Source organism: Oryx dammah, unplaced genomic scaffold, assembly GCF_014754425.2.
Source record: "Oryx dammah isolate SB20612 unplaced genomic scaffold, SCBI_Odam_1.1 HiC_scaffold_8, whole genome shotgun sequence".
NCBI lineage: Eukaryota > Metazoa > Chordata > Mammalia > Artiodactyla > Bovidae > Oryx > Oryx dammah.
This window is the reverse complement of record NW_024070192.1, coordinates 7,616,890-7,637,071: the sequence shown is the minus strand read 5'-3', so window position 1 is coordinate 7,637,071 and position 20,182 is coordinate 7,616,890. Positions and strand designations below refer to the sequence as shown.

The following is a 20,182-nucleotide window of genomic DNA, read 5'->3' as shown; positions in this document are numbered from 1 at the left end:
ACATAATAGTTCATGCAACTCCCAGTGATGGCAACCTTGATCACTTAGTCAAGGTGGGTGTCTGTCAGACTTACCCACTATAAATCTTCCCTTTTCCATAATTTATTTGTTTAGAAGCTAGTTACTAAATCCTTTTGCTGAACTTTTGACTTCCCACTTAATCCTCGGGCTCTGCTTTCTTGGAAGATTATTAACTAGTGCTTAAAGAATCTTTGTATTAATTGACTAGGCTGATAATTATAAACCGAGGAGCCAGACTAACCATGCTAAGATTTATGGCTGTGTATTGCTTCTTGGAAAATTATTAGCTGTTGCACCACTTTTGCCTTGCACTATGTTTAAACATGGAACTTGGCTATTTTTAGTCTCAGAAAGCTTATGGTTAATGCTAGGATACTTTCTTTTACTTGATGAACTGAAATCACCTCTGACAAGCCCAGAAAGATGATCAGAAGCCCAGGGTCTTAATAGCATGCAGGAAATCAGTAAAAAGCCTAAGAGACGGAGAGAAGTGATTGCTGAGAAAACGGGAAGGAAAATTGGAAGGGCTGAAGGATGCGGTTCAAGGAGTGGAAATTTACAAGGATGAATGAGAGGTGACAGGTAACAGATGGAGAGACACAGAGGTCTCAGGTAGGAGGTCAAAGAAAGGTTAAGGATGGAGCACAGGATGAGGGAGAAGCCTGTGATGTGAATCAGCCTTGAGGCTGGACTCTGGACTTGATATATTATAAACATATGTAGTTTGTCCTGAGATTTACCATCTAGGATATAAGATTTATACTTCTAGCTCTAGATTTCATTATGGACAGACTTTAAGTGACCTTAGGCCTCAATATCGGAGAAGGCAGTGGCACCCCACTTCAGCACTCTTGCCTGGAAAAGCCCATGGACGGAGGAGCCTGGTGGGCTGCAGTCCATGGGGTTGCTAAGAGTCGGACACGACTGAGAGACTTCACTTTCACTTTTCACTTTCATGTATTGGAGAAGGAAATGGCAACCCACTCCAGTATTCTTGCTTGGAGAATCCCAGGGACGGTGGAACCTGGTGGGCTGCCATCTATGGGGTCACACAGAGTCGGACACGACTAAAGCGACCTAACAGCAGCAGCAGGCTTCAATATAATATATCTAATATATAAACCAGAGAAAGTAGTTCAGTTGATTCATATAGCCTTGGCTAATCACTGTTATTAAGGAGTGACTGAAGAATAATCAGAGCTCTCAAAACTTTTAGAGGCTTAGCAAGACAAAATGAAGCAGATGGTGCCTTGTTAAATTAGCTACAAATTACAGATCTTAATATTAACAATTTAGAAGTGAAAACTATCAGACATATGCTATAGGCTTTTATTTTATGCTGTTTTGTTCTAATTATATGGGATTTCCATATCTCATGAGTGACTAAACAAAATAAAATCTCATTAGAGTTTTTGAGTCACTAATTGCCTTCTTCCTAAGCCTGAGGCTGTATCTGCAAATATGTAGCTTAGCCAAGATAACAGACCTCACCTGGGCTTAGAATTCTGTATTTGATTGGCTTGGTGGTGATTTAGTCACTAAGTCGCATCTGACTCTTGCGACCCCGTGGACTGTAGCCCATCAGGCTCCTCTGTCCATGGGATTCTCCAGGCAAGAGTACTGGAGTGGGTTGCCATTTCCTTCTCCAGAGGATCTTCCCAATCCAGGGATTGAACCCGGACTCCTGCATTGCAAGCAGAATCTTTACTGACTGAGCTACCAGGGAATTGGCTTAGAAATCTGTATAAACTTAACTGTTCCTATATTTCATACTATTATTCTTTTACTGAAGCCGAGATTCCTTTTTTTCTTTTCAAGATTTTTAAAAATGTGGACCATTCTTTTTAAAGTCTTTTGAATTGGTTGCTGTATTACTTCTGTTTCATGTTTTGGTTTTTTGGCCACGAGACGTGGGATAGCTTCCTGACAAGGGATCAAACCCCCACCTCCTGCATTGGAAGGCCAAGTCTTAACCGCTGGACCACCAGGGAAGTCCCTGAAAAGCTGAGATTTCTAACACAGCAGACTTCAGATGTGATCAAGCGCATTCAAGGTGGTGTGGCCGTACACAATAGCCGACCTCAGAGCATATTTCCCTTCTAGCAATTTGAGAGATGGAGACTTGAAACTCTTGTAATTGATCTTGAATCTTACATAGGTAGTTTATAGTCAGTATACTTCAGGAGGGGCACAGGTGGGCAGCTTGGAGTTTTTCAACTTGAACATCAACTTAGTTTTTAGTTTAGGTTTTTAAATATTTATTTACTTGTCTGTACCAGGTCTTAGTTGCAGCACACAGGATCTTCTGTCTTCATTGCAGCGTGTGGGATGTAGTTCCCTGACCAGGTATTGAACCCAGGCCCCCCGCATTGGGAATGCGGAGTCTTAGCCACTGGACCACCAGGGAAGTCCCAGTTTTTAGTTTTTGAAATATAGACTGGGGAAGACTTTAGTCCACTTGGCCTCCTTAATAATTGGCCTGTTGAAAATGCCTCTGTGTTAAAAAAAAAAAAAAGACTGGAAAACTAACACTTGGTGGCATTAGAACATTCATATTAAAAAATAAAAAACATTCATATGCTTCTTTGGGAAAAAAATATGTTGTATATTTTAAAATGCCTATTTTGGCTGATGCTGGTGCTTATCCTTCTGGGCACATTCTTTACATACAGGATTAGACATCTTGAAATCTCTTACTTAAAAGTAAATTCTTATTTGTGGGCTAGGTTACCAGTCTCCTGACTAGATGAAATCTGAAAGTCAGGCATCTATAATAGAATGCTGGTCTGAAGCGAGTCATTTCTCTGACAGTCATTATTTACCAACTTAACTGGAGGGAAAAGATAACAGTGTCTGCTTTACTAAAAGCCCCTTTTTTCCCTTTTAATGCTCCTTAAAATTAGCTGGTGTCAGGCAGAACCCTCTCTATCTAGAAGTCAAGAACCGGAAGTCAAGCAGGTTTCACTTGTGATCAAAACCACACATTTGATGCATTTGATGTCAGAGTGTACAGAACCCATTGCCTGGTCTGAGTACTCCTGAGCAATGTGAGTCAAGACCCAAGTCATAATAGAGGGAAAAAATGGGTCTGTGATGGTTGTTAATGGAGACCTGGGCGATTTTGTGATGGGTGCTTTTCTCTGCAGTGAATCTTTCATCACCTGTTAGGAGAGAACTGGGTTATTGGGCATACCCATAGTAGGGCTTAAGTATTTTGGAAAGGTCAACCTTAGAGGCAGTATCATGTAGCCAGGACATTGGTCCTGTGTGCCCCTTGCCAGGGGGCCTGGTGGAAGAGTTAACAGATTATAAATAGACTGCCATCTTGGATGGATTCCTTTGGTAACCAGACCTGAACACAGAGCATCTTTGAGTAAAGTTCATCTTGTGACCCCCTCTCGGTGTCTCCCTCACATCTTCAATTTGAGTGGAAAGGATGTCTTTTCACATCTTGTCAGCTTTGTGGTTACCAGTCTTTCTACACAAGTGATTGATTCCCCATGAGGATTGGATGGAAAATTAATGTAAAGGGGTTTTACTGCTGTAAATATAGCTCATTGACGTTTTGGTGGACAGCAGGCACAATACAGCCTGTCCCAAGGCTACAGCTGGTTAAATAGGGAAATTTGTATTCATTTCACAGCTTTCAACCAGAGTAAACTGTTCTCCCCAACACGGATCTTAAGAAAATGTTCTGAAATATCACCAGTCTAAAAATATCCACTGGTAAAGTTTTGGACACACTGTGTAACTGAGAAGAGGGGAAGTAGAGAAGGCTGAGAAAATAACCAAACATCAAATAAAAAGGAACTGAAATTTAAATAGAAAAGCCCTAAAATCTATAAAAGCAAGCACTTATGTAAAAGAGTGCTGTAAATGAGCTATTCATATGACCCCAGATGTTGATTTCCATATTAACTATTATTTGATTCTCTGACACAAGTGTTACGTGTCTGCTATGGATACAATCAGTACTTTTCTATTTTCATCATAGTTTATCTAAAAATAATTTCCTTTCTCTTCAGAAGCAGATTTTTGGCATTCGGGGCTTTTTGCTTCGTAAGTAAAAAACTGCGTTAGCTTGTATTCATTTGTTTTCCTTCTGTGTCCCTCTCCCTTCTTTCCTATTAAGTTTCCTTTCAGGGAATGTGTATTGCACGATTGTTCGTAAGAGTGAAAACTGGAGATAGAGCAGGTGTTCCATCAATAAAAGATTAGTGAATACATGATGGTCTGAGATAGACTTCTCTAGAAAGGAACCAGGGCTCCTTGGAGACATGATGGGTTTGAGGAAGGGGACAGAAAAACAGAAGGTGAACCTGGAGTATCTTTCTGTGCCAGAAAGTAAGCAAGTGCTTCAAAAAGTGATTGAGGCGGGGGGACCCCCCTGGTGGTCCTGTGGTTAAGAATCCGCTTGCCAATGGAGGGGATTCAGGTCTGGGAACTAAGTTCCCTGGTCTGGGAACTAAGATCCCACATGCCACAGGGCAACTAAGCCCGCGCACCAAAACGTTCCTAGGCGCTGCAACGAAGACCGAGGGCAGCCAAAAATAATAGGCAGTTTTTTAAAAGTGGTGGGGACAAGTCTAAAGGACCCAGAAGCCATTGAGTGATCTCCTGCAGGCCATATCCAGGCTTCTCTGTGGGTATGTGGTCAGGCCCAAAGTTAATGGCAAATGTTAGCAAATTGTGTACCTTTGAAAATCCTTTTTATTGAAGTTAATTATTCATTTTTATGACTGGATTATAGTCCCTTTTACAAACTACTGGGAATCGCCCAATAATTTACAACTGAAGTAAGACGTTCTGTAATCTCGTATGCACTGGGACCATATTTTTTTTACAACAAAAATATGCAAAAGTAGGGGGTAGTTTAACAATATTTGAAATTAGGATGGCTAGAGAATCTAGGATACATGGCTGATACACACATACACATATGTGTGTATAAATATATACATATGTGTTGTTGTTGTTCAGTTGCTTAGTCGTGTCTGACTCTCTGTGACCCCATGAACTGCAGCACACCAGGCTTCCGTGTCCTTCACTATCTCCCTGAGGTTGCTCAAACTCATGTCAATTGAGTCGGTGATGCCATCCAACCATCTCATCCCCTGTCACCCCCTTCTCCTCCTGCCCTGTCTTTCCCAGCATCAGGGTCTTTTCCAAAGAGTCAGCTCTTGGCATCAGGTGGCCACAGTATTGGAGCCTCAGCTTCAGCATCAGTCCTTCCAGTGAATATTCAGGGATGCACGTGTACACACACGTTCATATCCGTATCAGATCTCTGTAAACTGGCAATTCCACATTTGGTCACCAGGTGGCGCCTGGCTGGTGTAAGAAAAATGTACAAGGAAACTGATGAACACCAGGATAAAAGGCCAAGGAGGAACTTGCTTTGTGTTCACACAAAGCCTTCATCAGCAACCTCTGGGAACTCATTGAAAGAGTTCCTCTGGCTGAGTGCTATACCACCTTCTCTGTGAAGCCGTTCCATATTATCTCAGCCAGAAACAGTCACTTCCTTATAGCTGCCCTTTAGTTTGACTTTTCCCTGCTTAACGCCCCGGTTATTTGTGTAGCAATATCATCTTCCTTATAATGCTGCTTCCTGAAAGAGCAGAACGTTGTCTTTTCCGCTTGAAGTCTCTCTTTACACCCAGCACTGAGGGTTGCGGATAAGACTCTGATTGGGTTAATGAAAGGCTGCTAAGGCAGAAGCTTTGGTAGGTAGGAGCCTACAAACCGGGTTAGTTTCTCCTAAAGAGATTTTCAATGGTTTTCTTTTGTGATGGGGGAGAGAGATAAAAAGCTAAACTGTACGCATGGATTTATTATACTAGAAAGGCTGTATGCGTGTGTGTTTAGTTACTCACTCATGTCCAACTCCTTGCGACCCCATGGACTGTAGCCTGCCAGGCTCCTCTGTCCATGGGATTCTTCAAGCAAGAATGTTGGAGTGGATAGCCGTTCCATTCTCCAGGGAACCTTCCCGACTCAGGGATTGAATCTGAGTCTCCTGTATCGGCAAGCAGGTTCTTTACCACTGAGCTACCAGGGAAGCCCACCATGAAGGATAGTTTGTCTATATAAACAGTTGATCCCGGGATGCCTTTTCTTGAGCGCTGAATAATTTGCGTTCCATTGCCAGTTATCATCAAATGTAATATTCTAAGTGGGAGATGAGGAACACTAGCTTTCCCCCTACCCTTTCCTTTTGTTTTTCCTCTTTGGGGGGAGGATGTGGAGAAGGGGCAAAGAGTGAAGGGAGAACCTCTAATTTTTTTTTTTTTTAACTCAGGTAGGAGTTATGGACAACTCTCAAGTACCCGTGCAAATAAATATGATTAACTTCACTACTCCAGAAAAAAATTTTAATCCCAAAGTCATTTATTTTGGCTTTAGAATAGACAAGCATTTGTGTCGGGATTTCCTGCCTAATTACTTTTTGCTTAAGCTTATTTAAGAATTGTTTTAAATTCCTTTAGTGTGACAGCCCAGCAAAATGGTCGGGGGTGGGGTGGAGAAATGGGCCACAGATGGGGTCTGAACCAGGATTTCAGCTTTCCTATATAAAAAGCCTCCTGATACGCTGCATGCAGGAGAGCAACGTTGAAATTAGCTTTCTGGAGAACAATTTGGCAACATAGTTTTAAGAGTCTTAAAAATATGCTTACTCTTTGATCCAGTAATTCCACTTCTAGGAATTTGTCCTAAGGAAATAATCAAGCAGGCACGCAGAAATGTAGGGACAAGGCATTCACCGTGACATTAAAAAAAAAAAAAAAGTAAAACCCTAACTGGAAACATTGAATAATGTGGAATTGATTAAAGTAGTTCCCGTCTTCACTGTGGCACGTTGGATCTTTAGTTGCGGCATGTGGGATCTAGTTCCGTGACCAGGGATTGAACCTGGAACCCCTGCATTGGGAGCATGGAGTCTTAGCCAGTAGACCACCAGAAAGTGTTAGTTGCTCAGTCATGTCCAACTCTTTGCAACCCCATGGACTGGGGATCTCCAGGCTTCTCTGTCCATGGGATTCTTCAGGCAAAAATACTGGAGTGGGTAGCCATTCCCTTCTCCGGGGGATCTTCCCAACCCAGGGATCAAACCCAGGTCTCCTGGATTGTAGGTAGATTCTTTACCATCTGAGCCACCAGGGAGGCCCAGACCACCAGGGAAGTCCCTCAATGTATTCTCTTAAGGGTCACATTCACACACATGAAGTATCAGCAATCACACTGAATACACAAAATCAGATGTATAATACCATAGATTCAATTATATTTCCCAAGTAAAAGAGTTACAGTCAGCAAAAATCCATGAAAGCACAGAGTTCCATGTGGATGTTCTGTTTTCTGAAAGCAGCAGAAGGGAGCAGACTCTTCAGAGCTAGGAGGACCATGTTTTTGCAAAGCTTCAAACACTAGTAGGTTTTGGGGGAACTGTATGTAAAAAATGTTTACTGCCCAATGACATTATAAGAATACCAGGAGCATTGTAGATCACCCTGATTCATCTTCTCCAAGCAATTCCCAATTAAATGTTTTACTGTGTCCCCCTTTCTTATTTCCTCATTGTCATCACCTCACAACTCCAAACCCGGATGTCTAAACGGGGGTGGGGGTGGGGGAGAGAGTGAAAGTGTAAGGTAAACGATGGACAATCGAAAACCTTTGATGACCCTAGAAGAGCTCTTGGCTCATGGGTTTTTTTGTTTGTTTTCTAAAAACCCTCTGCTTTATATGATCAGCTGCGGAGGAAATTTGTTTTTCACTGTTTGCGGGCCTTCACTGTACACACATTGGGGTTCTCTTGTGTTTGCAGTTCCTAAATTCTTCAGACACCATGTGGCTTCGCCGGAGGAAAATCCTTGCAGGTCCGGCTCCCCGTGGTGTAAGGTCAGGCGGAAAAGCCTTTTGTGATTAACTCGGCCACCGTGTGTCGCATGGTATTTGGAACTGCAGTGGGAGCTTTTATTAGTTGTCCACATTTTGAATGCTGACTCACATAAGCTTCATCTAATGGGAAAGGCAGATAAATGTAGCATTTTGGACGCCGGAGCGCTGCCACCCTGCCCTCCCAGCAGCTGTGACCTTGAGCAGGCTCACTTACTATGGTGATCGGTCTTTCTAAACACACTCTCTTCTTCCACTTTGTCTCTGACACAGTTCCCTTATGCAGCCCCTCCTCCCCAAGAACCAGTGAAGACTCTGAGAAGCCTGATCAACATCCGAAAGGACACACTAAGACTCGTCAAGTAAGTCCAGGTTCCCAGCTGGGGCCAGGTTCCAGGCGCCCTTCTTCAGGCAGGGGCAGCAGACTCCCCAGGCGACCCACAGAACTGTTTCTGCCAGACCCAGAGCCCGGCCTCCAGGCCGTGGGCTGCGTGCATGAGATGTCTCTGCACCTGGATCGTTCAGAACTTTCTGAGACAGTCAGTGTTGGTGAGGAACCTTCTCTTTTTGGAAAGCCATTGTGGTTATCCCAACCTGATGAACTGTCCAAAACAAAGAATTGTTGGGGGAGAAAGTGAATTTTGCAGATACCTGGACAAACCTACGTCAAAATGGGATATTTGAACTTGGCCCAGGAAGTCCTTATTTTCCTGCTTATATTTACTTTTTGATTTATTCTTAATCTCATGTGCCTTTCCTCTGGCACCCTGGGTTTGCTGTTTAATCACCATTGTCAGTATTAGTTACCATCAGCATCTGCCTTCTTTGTGCTATCTCTGAGATAGTGTGTGTGTGTGTGTGTGTGTGTGTGTGGCTGCACTGTGTGGCTTGTGGGATCTTAGTTCCCCAACTAGGGATTGAACTTACACCCCCTGCAATGGAAGTTCAGTCTTAAATGCTGTACCACCAGGGAAGTCCCAGAGATAGTATGATTTTTAAACCGATGCTGCCCTCCAGATAGCAAGTCTGTCTACCAAGAGTTTGGGTTTGAATTAGTGATTAAGGCATAGAGAACTAAGCAGGTGGGGGGAGAAAAAAAAAAAGAGCACAAACTCTAATAAAAGCTTATGCCGGAAAAGGAAAATGATTAGAGATTACTCTGTGGCTGAGCTGTGAGTAATGTTGATAGACTCACATTTGTATAGAGGAAGATGTACTGAGCTAACAAAATCATGGTGTATTACACGGGGGAGGGAGCACCCCTGTGTGGAGCAGAGGGAAGGAAGGGAAAGAACGTCTTGGGACTTCCCTGGTGGCTCAGTGTTAAGAATCTGCCTGCCAGCGCAGGGGACACAGGTTCAGTTCCTGGTCCAGAAAGATCCTGCCTGCCACAGGGCAACTAAGCCCGTGTACCACAAATACCGAGTCCACGCTCTAGAGCCTGGGCTCTGCAACAGGAGAAGTCACCACAACTGGAAAAACCCACACGCAGCACTGACATAAACAAATAATAATTTTTTAAAAACTTTAAAAAAGGAAAGCCTTGCTCCCATAGTAGAAAGTCAATAGACAACGCCTAAAGCTGAAAAAGTAACCTGAGCCTGTTATTGCAAAACATGCAGGTAAATGCCAAAAACAGTCAGCTGCAGAGGGAAAGGCGGTTTTCTCTGAAGAAGCGGAAAACGGGCAGAAAGAGACCCGCTGCGTTTTTGTCACGAGCCTTGTGGAAACTATTTAAACAATGGCATGAGTAGCTTTGATTAAAGTAAAAGCTATTTTTTAAAAAAGTCTGGCAAATGCACAAGGCATTTAACGGTGGCACCATGAAGTATCAGAAATTGCCTAAATTCCCCCCATAGGACTCACAGGTGCTCTGCCGTCATTCAAAATGAGGGTGGAGGCCTAAGTGTGCAATCACGGAGGGTAGACCACAGTATATTCAGTTACTTCCCCGGTGCTCCAGTGCGTAAGACTCAGGCATCCAATGCAGGAGGCCTGAGTTCCATCCCTGGTCAGGGAACTGGATCCCATATGCCAAAATTCAGAGTCTGCATGCTGCAACTAAGATCCAGCACAGCCATTAAAATAAATAAATTTTTATAAAATAGAAAAAGAAGGGAATTCTTTTTTTTTTAACCAGTTCAGTGGTTAGGACTCCTTGCTTCCACTGCAGGGGCTGTGGGTTCAATTTCTGATCAGGGAGCTAGGATCCCACCAAAAGAAAAGGAAAAGAAAAAAGATCATCGTAAACATGTTAATGGGGTTCCCCCGAATGCCTAGTCTTTGTGGTTTTCTAGATGTGCCGAGGAAGTGAAGACCGCTGGGGAAGAGGCAGGCAGAGCGAAAGTCCACTACAACGTGGAGTTCACCTTCGACACGGATGCTCGGGTGGCCATCACCATCTACTATCAGGCCACCGAAGAGTTCCAGAATGGCATCGCCAGGTAAGAACAAGGGGCCCGGAGAACCACGTCCTTCCCACACAGGCCAGGGTCCACACCTGATGCGCTCCCCTGCCAAGGAAAACATTCTTTTTCTACACTCAGGTGAGAACAGTTCCTGAATTTGGATTTTCTTACTTACACAGTCTTACTTGTTCACTTTTTCTCTTCAAACTATGCCATCTTGCTACAGTGACAGGTAGCAGCATATTCCTTCAGGTCATCACGATGCTGTTAGAAACCAATTAAGCTGGGTCGACTTCCTGGTCTAGTGACTTAAGACTCTACATTCCCAATGCAGGGGGCCTGGGGTTCAATCCCTGGGCAGGGAACCTAGATCTCGCATACCCCAAATAAATTTATTTATTTAGCACAGCCAAATAAATATTTTAAAAATCTTTTAAGCTACATTTCTGTGGATATGTGGGTTGAATAGATACCTTTTAAAAATTACTTATTTACTTATTTATTTTTGGCTGTGTTAGGTCTTAGCTGTGGCAGGATCTTCGCTGCAGCATATAGGATCTTTTCATTGCAGCAGGAGGATTAGTTGTCCCAAAGCAGGTGGGATCTTTGTTCCCTGACCAGAGATCAAACCTGCGTCCCCTGCATTGGAAGACGGATTCTTAATCACTGAACCACCAACGCTGAGTCACTCAGTCATGTCCGACTCTTTGTGGCCACATGGACTGTAGCCCGCCAGGCTCCTCTATCCACGGATTCTCCAGGCAAGAATGCTGGAGTGGGTTGCCATTTCCTCCTCCAGGGGATCTTCCGACCTGGAGATCAAACCCTGGGATCAAACCCAAGTCTCTTGCACCACCTGCATTGGCAGGCAGATCCTTCACCACTAGCGCCACCTGGGAAGCCCTCATAGGGAGGTCCCTGAATAGATAACTCAATAGCACCACCAAGCAAGGGCAAAGAAGAGAGATTCTAAGGAGATCTGTTTTCTTGTTCCTGTTCCACTCTATACTGAGAGCCTGTTGATAATTGACAGCAGACACGGAACAGAGGAAACCATCAGATCCTCTGGGCGAGACGGTAACTTGTGCTTTTCTTCCCACTTTGACCAACAGCTACATCCCCAAAGACAACAGCCTGCAATCGGAGACGGTGCATTACAAGCGCGGGGTGTGCCAGCAGTTCTGCCTGCCCTCGCACACCGTGGACCCCTCCGAGTGGGCGGAAGAGGAGGTGAGCAGCCAGCGGCCGCCAGGAGAAAGCGCAGGGCAGGTTCCGTGCACAGACCCGCAGGGCGCGGGAGCTCCTCGGGACCCGGCTGGCAGCACAGGACCGCCCTGGTGCTCGAAGGCATGCTCCCCTTTAGCCTTCTGATGCCTTCATGCCCCGGGAAGGACACAACTAATTTTTCTATCCCAGAGCAGCCCCATTAGCCTAGGATATTTTGAGAAAGTAGTGCCCAAAGGAAAGACCTACAGGTTACAAACCTTTACATCTATGAGGTTTCTTACAGAGAGACTGGTGGCCTTCAACTCAATGGACTTAGGTAGTTGGAAAAGGCAACCCACTCCAGGATGCTTGCCTGGAAAATCCCAGGGACAGAGGAGCCTGGTGGGCTAAAGTCCATGCTGTTGCGAGAGTGGGACACGACTTGGAGACTAAATGACCAGGTAGTCACCAGGTTGAGGGGTGAGGAGCTACGATGAAGTTAAGGCCTCCCTTTCTGGTGGATAACTGTGCCCTTTGGATGTAAGGCCCCCTCCCTTTGGATGTAAGGCCCTCTCCTCCCTCCCTTTTTCTCTTCTTTCCCTTCAGCTTGGCTTCGACCTAGACAGAGAGGTTTACCCGTTGGTGGTCCATGCCGTGGTGGATGAAGGTGATGGTATGGGCGCTTCCCATCTTCTGGGCTGCACGTGGGCCCGTTTGTGGCAGGCTGGCTGGCAGCAACTGCGGCCTCAGATCCACAAGGCTCCTCCATGGGCGTCAGTTTCCACATCCCAGTGCCCTCTTGCTCCCAGCCTCCTCGGGCACCGACAGTCCTACTGGGTGACTTAACCTGCCCCTTGCTGTGAAGCCAGAGGGTCACAGGGGCTCAGGGAAGGTGGGTGGGGTCAAGCTGTATCATAAGCGGTCTTCTCCCCCATCCGTGTGCCTTTCTTTCTTTCAGAGTATTTTGGCCATTGCCACGTCCTGCTGGGCACTTTTGAAAAGGTCAGTGGGTGACGTTATGGGACTTGCTTTGGTACGCACTGCTGTCTCTCCTCCGAGGTCATGTGGAGGCCCCTTCTCTGGCTGCCTGGGCTTGGCAGAGCGGGTCTGGCTGGGAGGCTGCGGGAAGCCGGGGGGAGCACCCCTCTGCACACCCAGGAGCACCCCTCTGCACACACACAGGGCCGAGTTCCTGCTCAGCCACCAGCTTGCTGATGCCCCTTGACTTCTTAGGCCTCGTTTTGCCTTCTTAAATTGGAAGGGCTAGACTACATGCTTGAGGACCCTTCTAGAATGAGGAGTCTGTCGTCCCACACTCCAGGGCGGGGCTGGGGGGGATCCAAGAACGAGCCTAATGGAGAGAAGTAACAGGAGAGCAGCTGGTCTCCCTCTTCCTCGTCGTAACTGTCGTGTTTCATGTTTTCCCTCCAGCACTCAGATGGCACTTTCTGTGTCAAGCCCCTCAAACAGAAACAAGTGGTAAGCATTCGAGGGCCGGGGCTGTTGGTGTTTCCCCGCTTTGCTCTCGGTCTGTCTCCCCACTCTTCTGCTAAGCGCTCTTCTTCCCCACTCCCTGCCTTTTTTTTTTTTTTAAATCAAAGAAGAAACACAAAAAGGGATGCTTTTCTGTGTTAGAAACGACTTGGGTGGCCTGAAAGGAATACCGGTTTGCGGTGTCTGTTGTTCCAGAATTGTCGGTGGTGAGACGGCCAGTAAAGGACTTCAGAAAATGAAAGGACGAGATTTGTCTCCTGACATCAGGTTTAGGGAGAACTCTTTTCATTGAAAAGGCCAGGCTGAGAAACTAACATTTCCAGCTAAAAGAATAAACTATCAGGGTCTGATTCAGGGCCAATTAGAGCTCTTGGCTTAATGTATTCCAACATTTCTTTTCTCAAATTCAAAGTCTGCTGGCCATCTGCCCCCTTTCAGGATGAAGGGCAAGTTATGCAGGTGTCTGCTGGAAGCCCTGACCCCTGAGGCTGGTGGGGAGAGCCATGGAGGACAGGAGGGGAGAGTGGAGTCAGTGGCATCGCCCAGCGACGGTGGCCTCATCACGTGGAGGGTGAGGGGCGGTCGAGTGTGGGGCAGGCTAGGCCTTGGTTGAGATGCAAAGAAAGCCTCCCTCCCCTACGATGGCCGACAAATATCTGAAATTCTTTTTTTTTTTTTCCATTTAAAAAAAAATGTTTTTAACTGGAGGGAAATCGCTTTACAATGTTGTGTTGGTTTCTGCCATACAACAACGCAGATCAGCCATAATTACACATGTATCCCCTCCGTCCTGCGCCTCTCTCCCCTGCCCCCACCCCATCTCGCCAGGCTGGGCTCCCTGTGTTACACAGCAGCTTGTCACCAGCTCTCTGTTTGACACACGCTGGTGTATATATTGATGTTACTTTCTCCATTCATGCCACCCTTCCCTTCCCCTCCTCGGTCCGAAAGTCCATTCTCTATGTCTGTGTCTCCATTCCTTTCCTACAAATAGGTTCATCAATGTCATTTTTCTAGATTCCATATACATGAATTAATATATTTGTTTTCTCTTTCTGACTTACTTCTCTGTGTAAAACAGGCTGTAGGTTCGTGAAATTCTAATTCTTCATTCTTTGAGGTACTAAGTGCTCTCCGCCCTTAGTGAGGTCAGTAGTCAGCAGTAATATCTTAGTATGAATTTGTTGATAATGTCCTTTCCAGAATCATCACTACATTAAAGCAAGTTTTAAGAGAGGCAGAGGAGATGACAGAGCCTGAGTCCGGGGTTGCTGCCTGGAAAGGCTGGGCCTCAGTGAGTTGCCTCATGGGGAGGCCTGGTTCTCCAGGACGCCTGCATGGGTTGGAAAGGCTCGGGTACCTCAAGGGAGTTGGTTCATCCCTTCTCCTGTCCCTCGAAGGCAATGGCGCCCCACTCCAGTACTCTTGCCTGGAAAATCCCATGGACAGAGGAGCCTGGTAGGCTGCAGTCCATGGGGTTGCAAAGAGTCGGACACGACTGAGTGACTTCTTTCACTTTTTACTTTCATGCATTGGAGAAGGAAATGGCAACCCACTCCAGTGTTCTTGCCTGGAGAATCCCAGGGATTGCGGAGCCTGGTTGGTTGCCATCTCTGGGGTTGCACAGAGTCGGACATGACTAAAGCGACTTAGCAGCAGCAGTCCCTCGATTGGCATCAGCAATAGGCTTTGTCTAACTGGAGACTAGAATGTGCAATCGATAATGGACTGGGCCTTAGGGGAGGGGATCACTGGGGGTAGGGGGAGTGAGGACTGACTGGCATGAGGAAACGAGGGAGGGGCCAGCTTTGGCAGACGTGGCTCAGGCTGTCTGAGTTGAACTGGGCCTTGAAGTTGGGGTTTTAATTTTTGGCCAAGCTGCACAGCATTCAAAATCTTAGTTCCCTGACCAGGGGTTGAACCTGGGCCCCAGAAGTGAGAGCGCTGAGTCCTAACTACTGGACCACGAGGAAAGCCCTGAAGTTGGGGGTTTTAAGAGGCAGGACTTGTTGTTCAGTTGCTAAGTTCGTATCCAACTCTTTGCGACCCCATGGACTACAGCACGCCAGGCTTCCCTATCTTTCACTGCCTCCCAGACGTGAAGTGAGGTCGCTCAGTGGTGTCCAACTCTTTGCGACCCCATGGACTATAGCCTACCAGGCTCCTTAGTCCACGGAATTTTCCAGGCAAGAGTACTGGAGTGGGTTGCCATTTCCTTCTCCAGGGGATCTTCCCAACCCAGGGATCAAACCCGGGTCTCCGGCACTGCAGGCAGATGCTTTACCATCTGAGCCGCCAGGGAAGCCCTCCCAGAGTTTGCCCAAACTCATGTCCTTTGAGTCAGTGATGCCATCCAACCATCTCATCCTCTGTCGTGCCCTTTTCCTCCTACCCTCAATCTTTCCCAGCATCAGGGTCTTTTCCAATGAGTCAGCTCTTTGAAGGACTAACGGGCAATTTTGCCCACCTGTCGGTGATGGGAGTGGCTCAGTAGTGGAGGAGGGGTGCAATCGGCCCCTCCTTCCAGAGCCTGCTCTCTCTCAGCGTCTGCATTTTCCCTTCCCCACTTTTCCTTGCCCATTTCTTCTCTTTCTTTCTCATTTCCATTCCTTCATTTGTATAAGGTCTAAGCTCAGCTTTCATTCTATAGCTAGCTAATGCGTCTGTTTTGACCTGTGGTCCTCCACCCTTTGCCTAGTCTCTGGGCTCTGTCATAGTGACCTACAGTACAAGGATTACTGTTGTGTTTATGAATGTTCATGGTCCCTGTTGGACAAAAGAGTGGGTGAATTAAGCATCAGATTTTCTTTTCCTCCCAAAGAGAACATGTAAGTAAATAAGGTCATCCTGTACTTGTCTAGGCCTTCGATTGTTTCCGTTGTGAATCTGTAGTCCTTGGTTACTGAAGGAGGTTCGTGGTGGAGATGCGTAAGTTCCCACTTTTATCTTTCATTAGAACCAGCCTGCCCTTGCACTTTTCCATTTCTTCTTCAGGTGGATGGGGTCAGCTACCTCCTTCAGGAGATCTATGGGATTGAAAACAAGTACAACACGCAAGAGTCTAAGGCAAGTTCCATCCATGGTTCCTTTTTTTTTTTTTTTTGGCCTTTCCCTGCAGAATATGGGCTCTTAGTTCCCCTACCAGGGATCAAACCCTGACCCACTGCAATGGAAGCACAGTCTTAACTACTGGACCACCAGGGAAGTCCCCCATCCACAGTTCTGAATGTCCTCTTCCCAGGAGGCAAGGTGAGACCGCCTCTGATCCAGCCAGGATCTAGGAATTTAGCACACCAAACTCTGAAATTTGTCTGGTCCTAGAAGGGTATTTCTTCTTCCTCATTTCAGATGATTATAATTATATTTAAATTTGGAAATGAAAAAATGGGCTGGTTTGGATGGGTTCTTCTGTGGGGCTCTGCTCACCCAGTTCCCTGGACCCTCAGTTCATCGCTGGCCCCTTCCCTGTGTGGCCTCCTGGGCTCCTTCAGCTCTGACTGATGGACAGGACCAGATCTCAGCTCCAGAGGAGGAGCTGGGCACACACAGTTGCCGGAACTGAAACTGGGCACATGCAGTTGGTAAACCATCAAGTTCAGTGCAGGTGCAAGATCCTGTCCATAGGACTTGTCTCAGTTCTGCAGGCAAGCTGCCTTCTGAATTATGGGGGCTTTCCCTGGGGGTCCAGCAGTTGAGACTGCGCCTTCCAACACAGGGGTTACAGGTTCAATCCCTGGTCAGGGGGCTAAGATCCCACATGCCTTGCAGTCAAAAAACCAGAACATAAAAATAAAAAAAAAACAGAGGCATTATTGTAACAGGTTCAATGAAGACTTTAAAACAGATCCATATGAAACAAACAGATGAATAATAAAATAAAGCAGGGGTCGTGAGAGTCTTTGTGACGCTGGCTGTCTGCCCGCCCCCTGGCCAGGTGGCTGAGGACGAGGTCAGCGACAACAGCGCCGAGTGCGTGGTGTGTCTCTCTGACGTGCGGGACACCCTGATCCTGCCCTGCCGCCACCTCTGCCTGTGTAATACCTGCGCTGACACCCTTCGATACCAGGCCAACAACTGCCCCATCTGCCGACTGCGTAAGCCCCCCGAGGCCCCGCTGGGCCCCCCAGGTCACTCCCCCCTCCGCTGGGCTGGCCTCTGTGGAGCCTCTAGTCCCTCCTGACTCCCCCATGTCCTGACGACCTATTTCCTTCTTCGCAGCCTTCCGGGCACTGCTGCAAATCCGAGCCATGAGGAAAAAACTGGGCCCCCTGTCCCCAGCCAGCTTCAACCCTATCCTCTCATCCCAGACCTCCGACTCAGAAGAGCATTCGGTAAGTTGGGCCTTTTTTTTTTTTTTTCCCCACCTTCTGTCCTTCACGTGGCTTGGCAGCAAGTAATTGAATCTTGGCACTCTGAAGTATTGAGTAAGCTGGCCGAGATCTCATTGTGTTAGAACCAGCCCATAGTACAGTGGAAAATGAGGTTCTGATTGTTAAAACCCCCCCTTGCCGCCTTGGGGACTCACTGTCCAGTTAATATTTACCATCCCTAGAGCCAGCGGCTTGCTGTTTCACCCCGGAGGTGGGGTCAGTTCTAGAACGCCCCCAGGCAGAAACTAGAGGATGATTGTTTGAGGTTTAGATTCAACTTACTATTTTTATCTGAATCCTCAGAGAAGGTGACTATTTTTCTTTACCCCGTTTCATGGCTTTAGATACTAGGAGCCAAGTAGATGAAATAATTCACCTTGGTCTCGTAGTGTAAGTGATGGTGCAAAGCTTCCGAGCTTTGTAGTTATAGACTAGAAGGTCTTGTCTTTAGGTTAACATGTGAGTGGAAGAGATTAATTATTAATTATTCAGTAAGTGGTACTGGAATGATTAGGTAGCTATTTAGGGAAGAAAAATCAGTTAGTTTAGCACTTCACGCCTTATCAGATAATGAATTCCAGGTGGAGTAACTAGTTAACTACCCTAAAGACAAAGCAAACCAAGCCTTAAAAACCTAGAATACTTTACAGATGATTCTTTAGTTGACTATGGATGGGGGTTCTCTAAGCTTGAAAAGAATCCAAAAAAAGAACATGTGGATTTTATCACATAAAAATCTTTAAACTTTAGATATGTAAAAGATAGCCTGAATTAAAACGCAATCAATAAATCCTATAAAGAAAAAAGTGTAGGCACAACAAAGTATAGTCAGAGGAAAGGCTAGGATCTCTAGAATAAGTCACCTGAATGAAACAATAGATAAATGGGCAAAGATATATATAAAACATTTCTCAAAACAGGCAACATAGCTGGTTAATGTTCAAACACATTAAAATTTTAAAAGTCAACCACATTAAAAATCAACAACATGCAGGTTAAAATGGGAGACCATTTTTCACCTTTCAAGTTTAGAAACTTCCTTTTTTGAAGATACCCCATGCTGTCCAAGAAGCAATTAAAATAGGTATTCTGTCCTGCTTATAGGAGTATACCTAGGAAGTTCACTATAAAAAAAAAACAAACAGCTGTATATATCAAGAGCCTTAAAAAACATTTGTACTTGGGGATTTCCCTGGTGGTCCAGTTGTTAGGACTCCGTGCTTCCAGTGCAGCAGCCGCTGGTTTGATCTGGTTGTGGAACTAAGATCCTGCATGCTGCACGGCACAGCCAAAAAATAATAATAAAAATGAAATGAAATGTTTAAATGGCTTTATAAAAAGAAAAAAAAGAGGTATATGATAGGGTGAAGATTTAATCAAATTAATAATTGAAGGAAAAAAAAGTACCTTTGGACTTGGTAATCTAAGGTCTTAGAATGTAACACCCAGAAAATGATCTGAAAAAAAGAGATGTGTGCATAATAAATGAACAGATGTTCATCAAAGTGCTGCTTACAGCAGGAAATGGATGCAGTTAACTAGGCAACACCAGTGGGAGAATTAGGAAAGGTATGGTGTCTATGAAAAGGAACACATGTGAAGGAAAATATTATGTTCTGTGAAATAAGCTTGGTATAAAATTATTATTTTCAGATTGATCACAACTGTGTAAACAGTACAGAGGGAAAAAAATTGGAAGAAAATACACTAGAAGGCTGATGAAAGTTATCAATTGGGTGACTCAGTTGTTGATTTTTTTTTTTTCCATTTTTAGGTGTTTTCCAAATTTCCTGTAAAGAACATATATTTCTATTATAATCAAAAAATAAACATTATTAAGAAGCTCATATATAAGTAGAGTCTCAGCACATGTGGTTCTCTGATATTTTCTCTTTCTTCTGCTTCTAATAGAGAAGCTTTTCTTGGCAGAACCCCCAGACTAGATATAAAAGGAAGCATTTTTCCACCGTAGAGGAAGAAACACACTCATACCATAAAATGAAAAGTATCTAATCAATTTTTCAACCTGTCTCCGATCCCCCTAGTCCTCAGAGAACATTCCGCCAGGCTATGAGGTGGTATCTCTTCTGGAGGCCCTCAACGGGCCCCTCACCCCATCCCCAGCAGTCCCCCCACTCCACGTGCTTGGAGACCGACACCTCTCAGGAATGCTGCCTTCCTACGGCAGCGACGGCCACCTGCCTCCCGTCCGCACCTTCTCCCCCCTTGACCGCCTCTCCGACAGCCAAGGACTCAAGCTCAAAAAGAGTCTCTCCAAGTGAGTAGGCGGCGAGCAACAGCGTTGGCCCTGGGGTCCTTGACGTGATGCTTTCGGTCCATCCTTCCACTCCTGTGTGCTCACTCCAGTGCCGGGGTCCAGCCCCGGTGGATCCAGGGTAATTCGAAGGCGGGGGGGACGGCGTCGGCGTCTTTGGAAAAATACATATTTAATTACAGATATAGAGAGAGATTAGAAACGGATAGTGTAGTAGGAGAATTAGTGGAGAAAAGAGGCTGAATTCAGCCAGAGAAACGGGAGCAAGAAAGAAGCGACATGGTGGAATCAGTCTTTCCGGAAACTGATCCGATTTCTTTATTTTTGGGTTTGCTTATATACCTTTTGTTACACATAGGGATGAATACAGAGTCACGCGGGGGTCTTAGGGATATTACATCATCTTCTGGCCATGAGTGAGACCTGCTGACATTCTATGATCCTTTCTTTCTGATACCCAAAAACCTTATTTCTTCCAAGGGTGTTTTTTCTTAAACCAGGCACCACCC

The 20,182-nt window shown here is 45.7% G+C and overlaps 1 protein-coding gene and 1 non-coding gene across 5 annotated transcripts in view; one reads left to right on the top strand and one right to left on the bottom strand.

The window, feature by feature from the left end:
* RNF157 (ring finger protein 157) overlaps positions 1 to 20,182 on the top strand; it is a 79,301-nt gene that overhangs the window by 42,635 nt on the left and 16,484 nt on the right. For 2 of the 4 annotated variants that reach the window (XM_040244562.1, XM_040244565.1), the window contains exons 1-11: positions 7,145 to 7,923; positions 8,194 to 8,282; positions 10,218 to 10,364; positions 11,441 to 11,558; positions 12,141 to 12,207; positions 12,493 to 12,536; positions 12,966 to 13,013; positions 16,023 to 16,094; positions 16,963 to 17,122; positions 17,247 to 17,359; positions 19,444 to 19,676. In XM_040244562.1, the coding sequence (XP_040100496.1) occupies positions 7,681 to 7,923; positions 8,194 to 8,282; positions 10,218 to 10,364; positions 11,441 to 11,558; positions 12,141 to 12,207; positions 12,493 to 12,536; positions 12,966 to 13,013; positions 16,023 to 16,094; positions 16,963 to 17,122; positions 17,247 to 17,359; positions 19,444 to 19,676 (1,334 nt within the window). In that variant the 5' untranslated portion in view covers positions 7,145 to 7,680. Of the gene's footprint in view, positions 1 to 7,144; positions 7,924 to 8,193; positions 8,283 to 10,217; positions 10,365 to 11,440; positions 11,559 to 12,140; positions 12,208 to 12,492; positions 12,537 to 12,965; positions 13,014 to 16,022; positions 16,095 to 16,962; positions 17,123 to 17,246; positions 17,360 to 19,443; positions 19,677 to 20,182 lie in introns of those variants that run through there. The other 2 variants (XM_040244563.1, XM_040244564.1) reach the window with 2 other exon arrangements.
* TRNAG-CCC lies at positions 2,356 to 2,428 on the bottom strand. Its single transcript has one exon. It is a non-coding gene; the product is annotated as a tRNA-Gly (tRNA).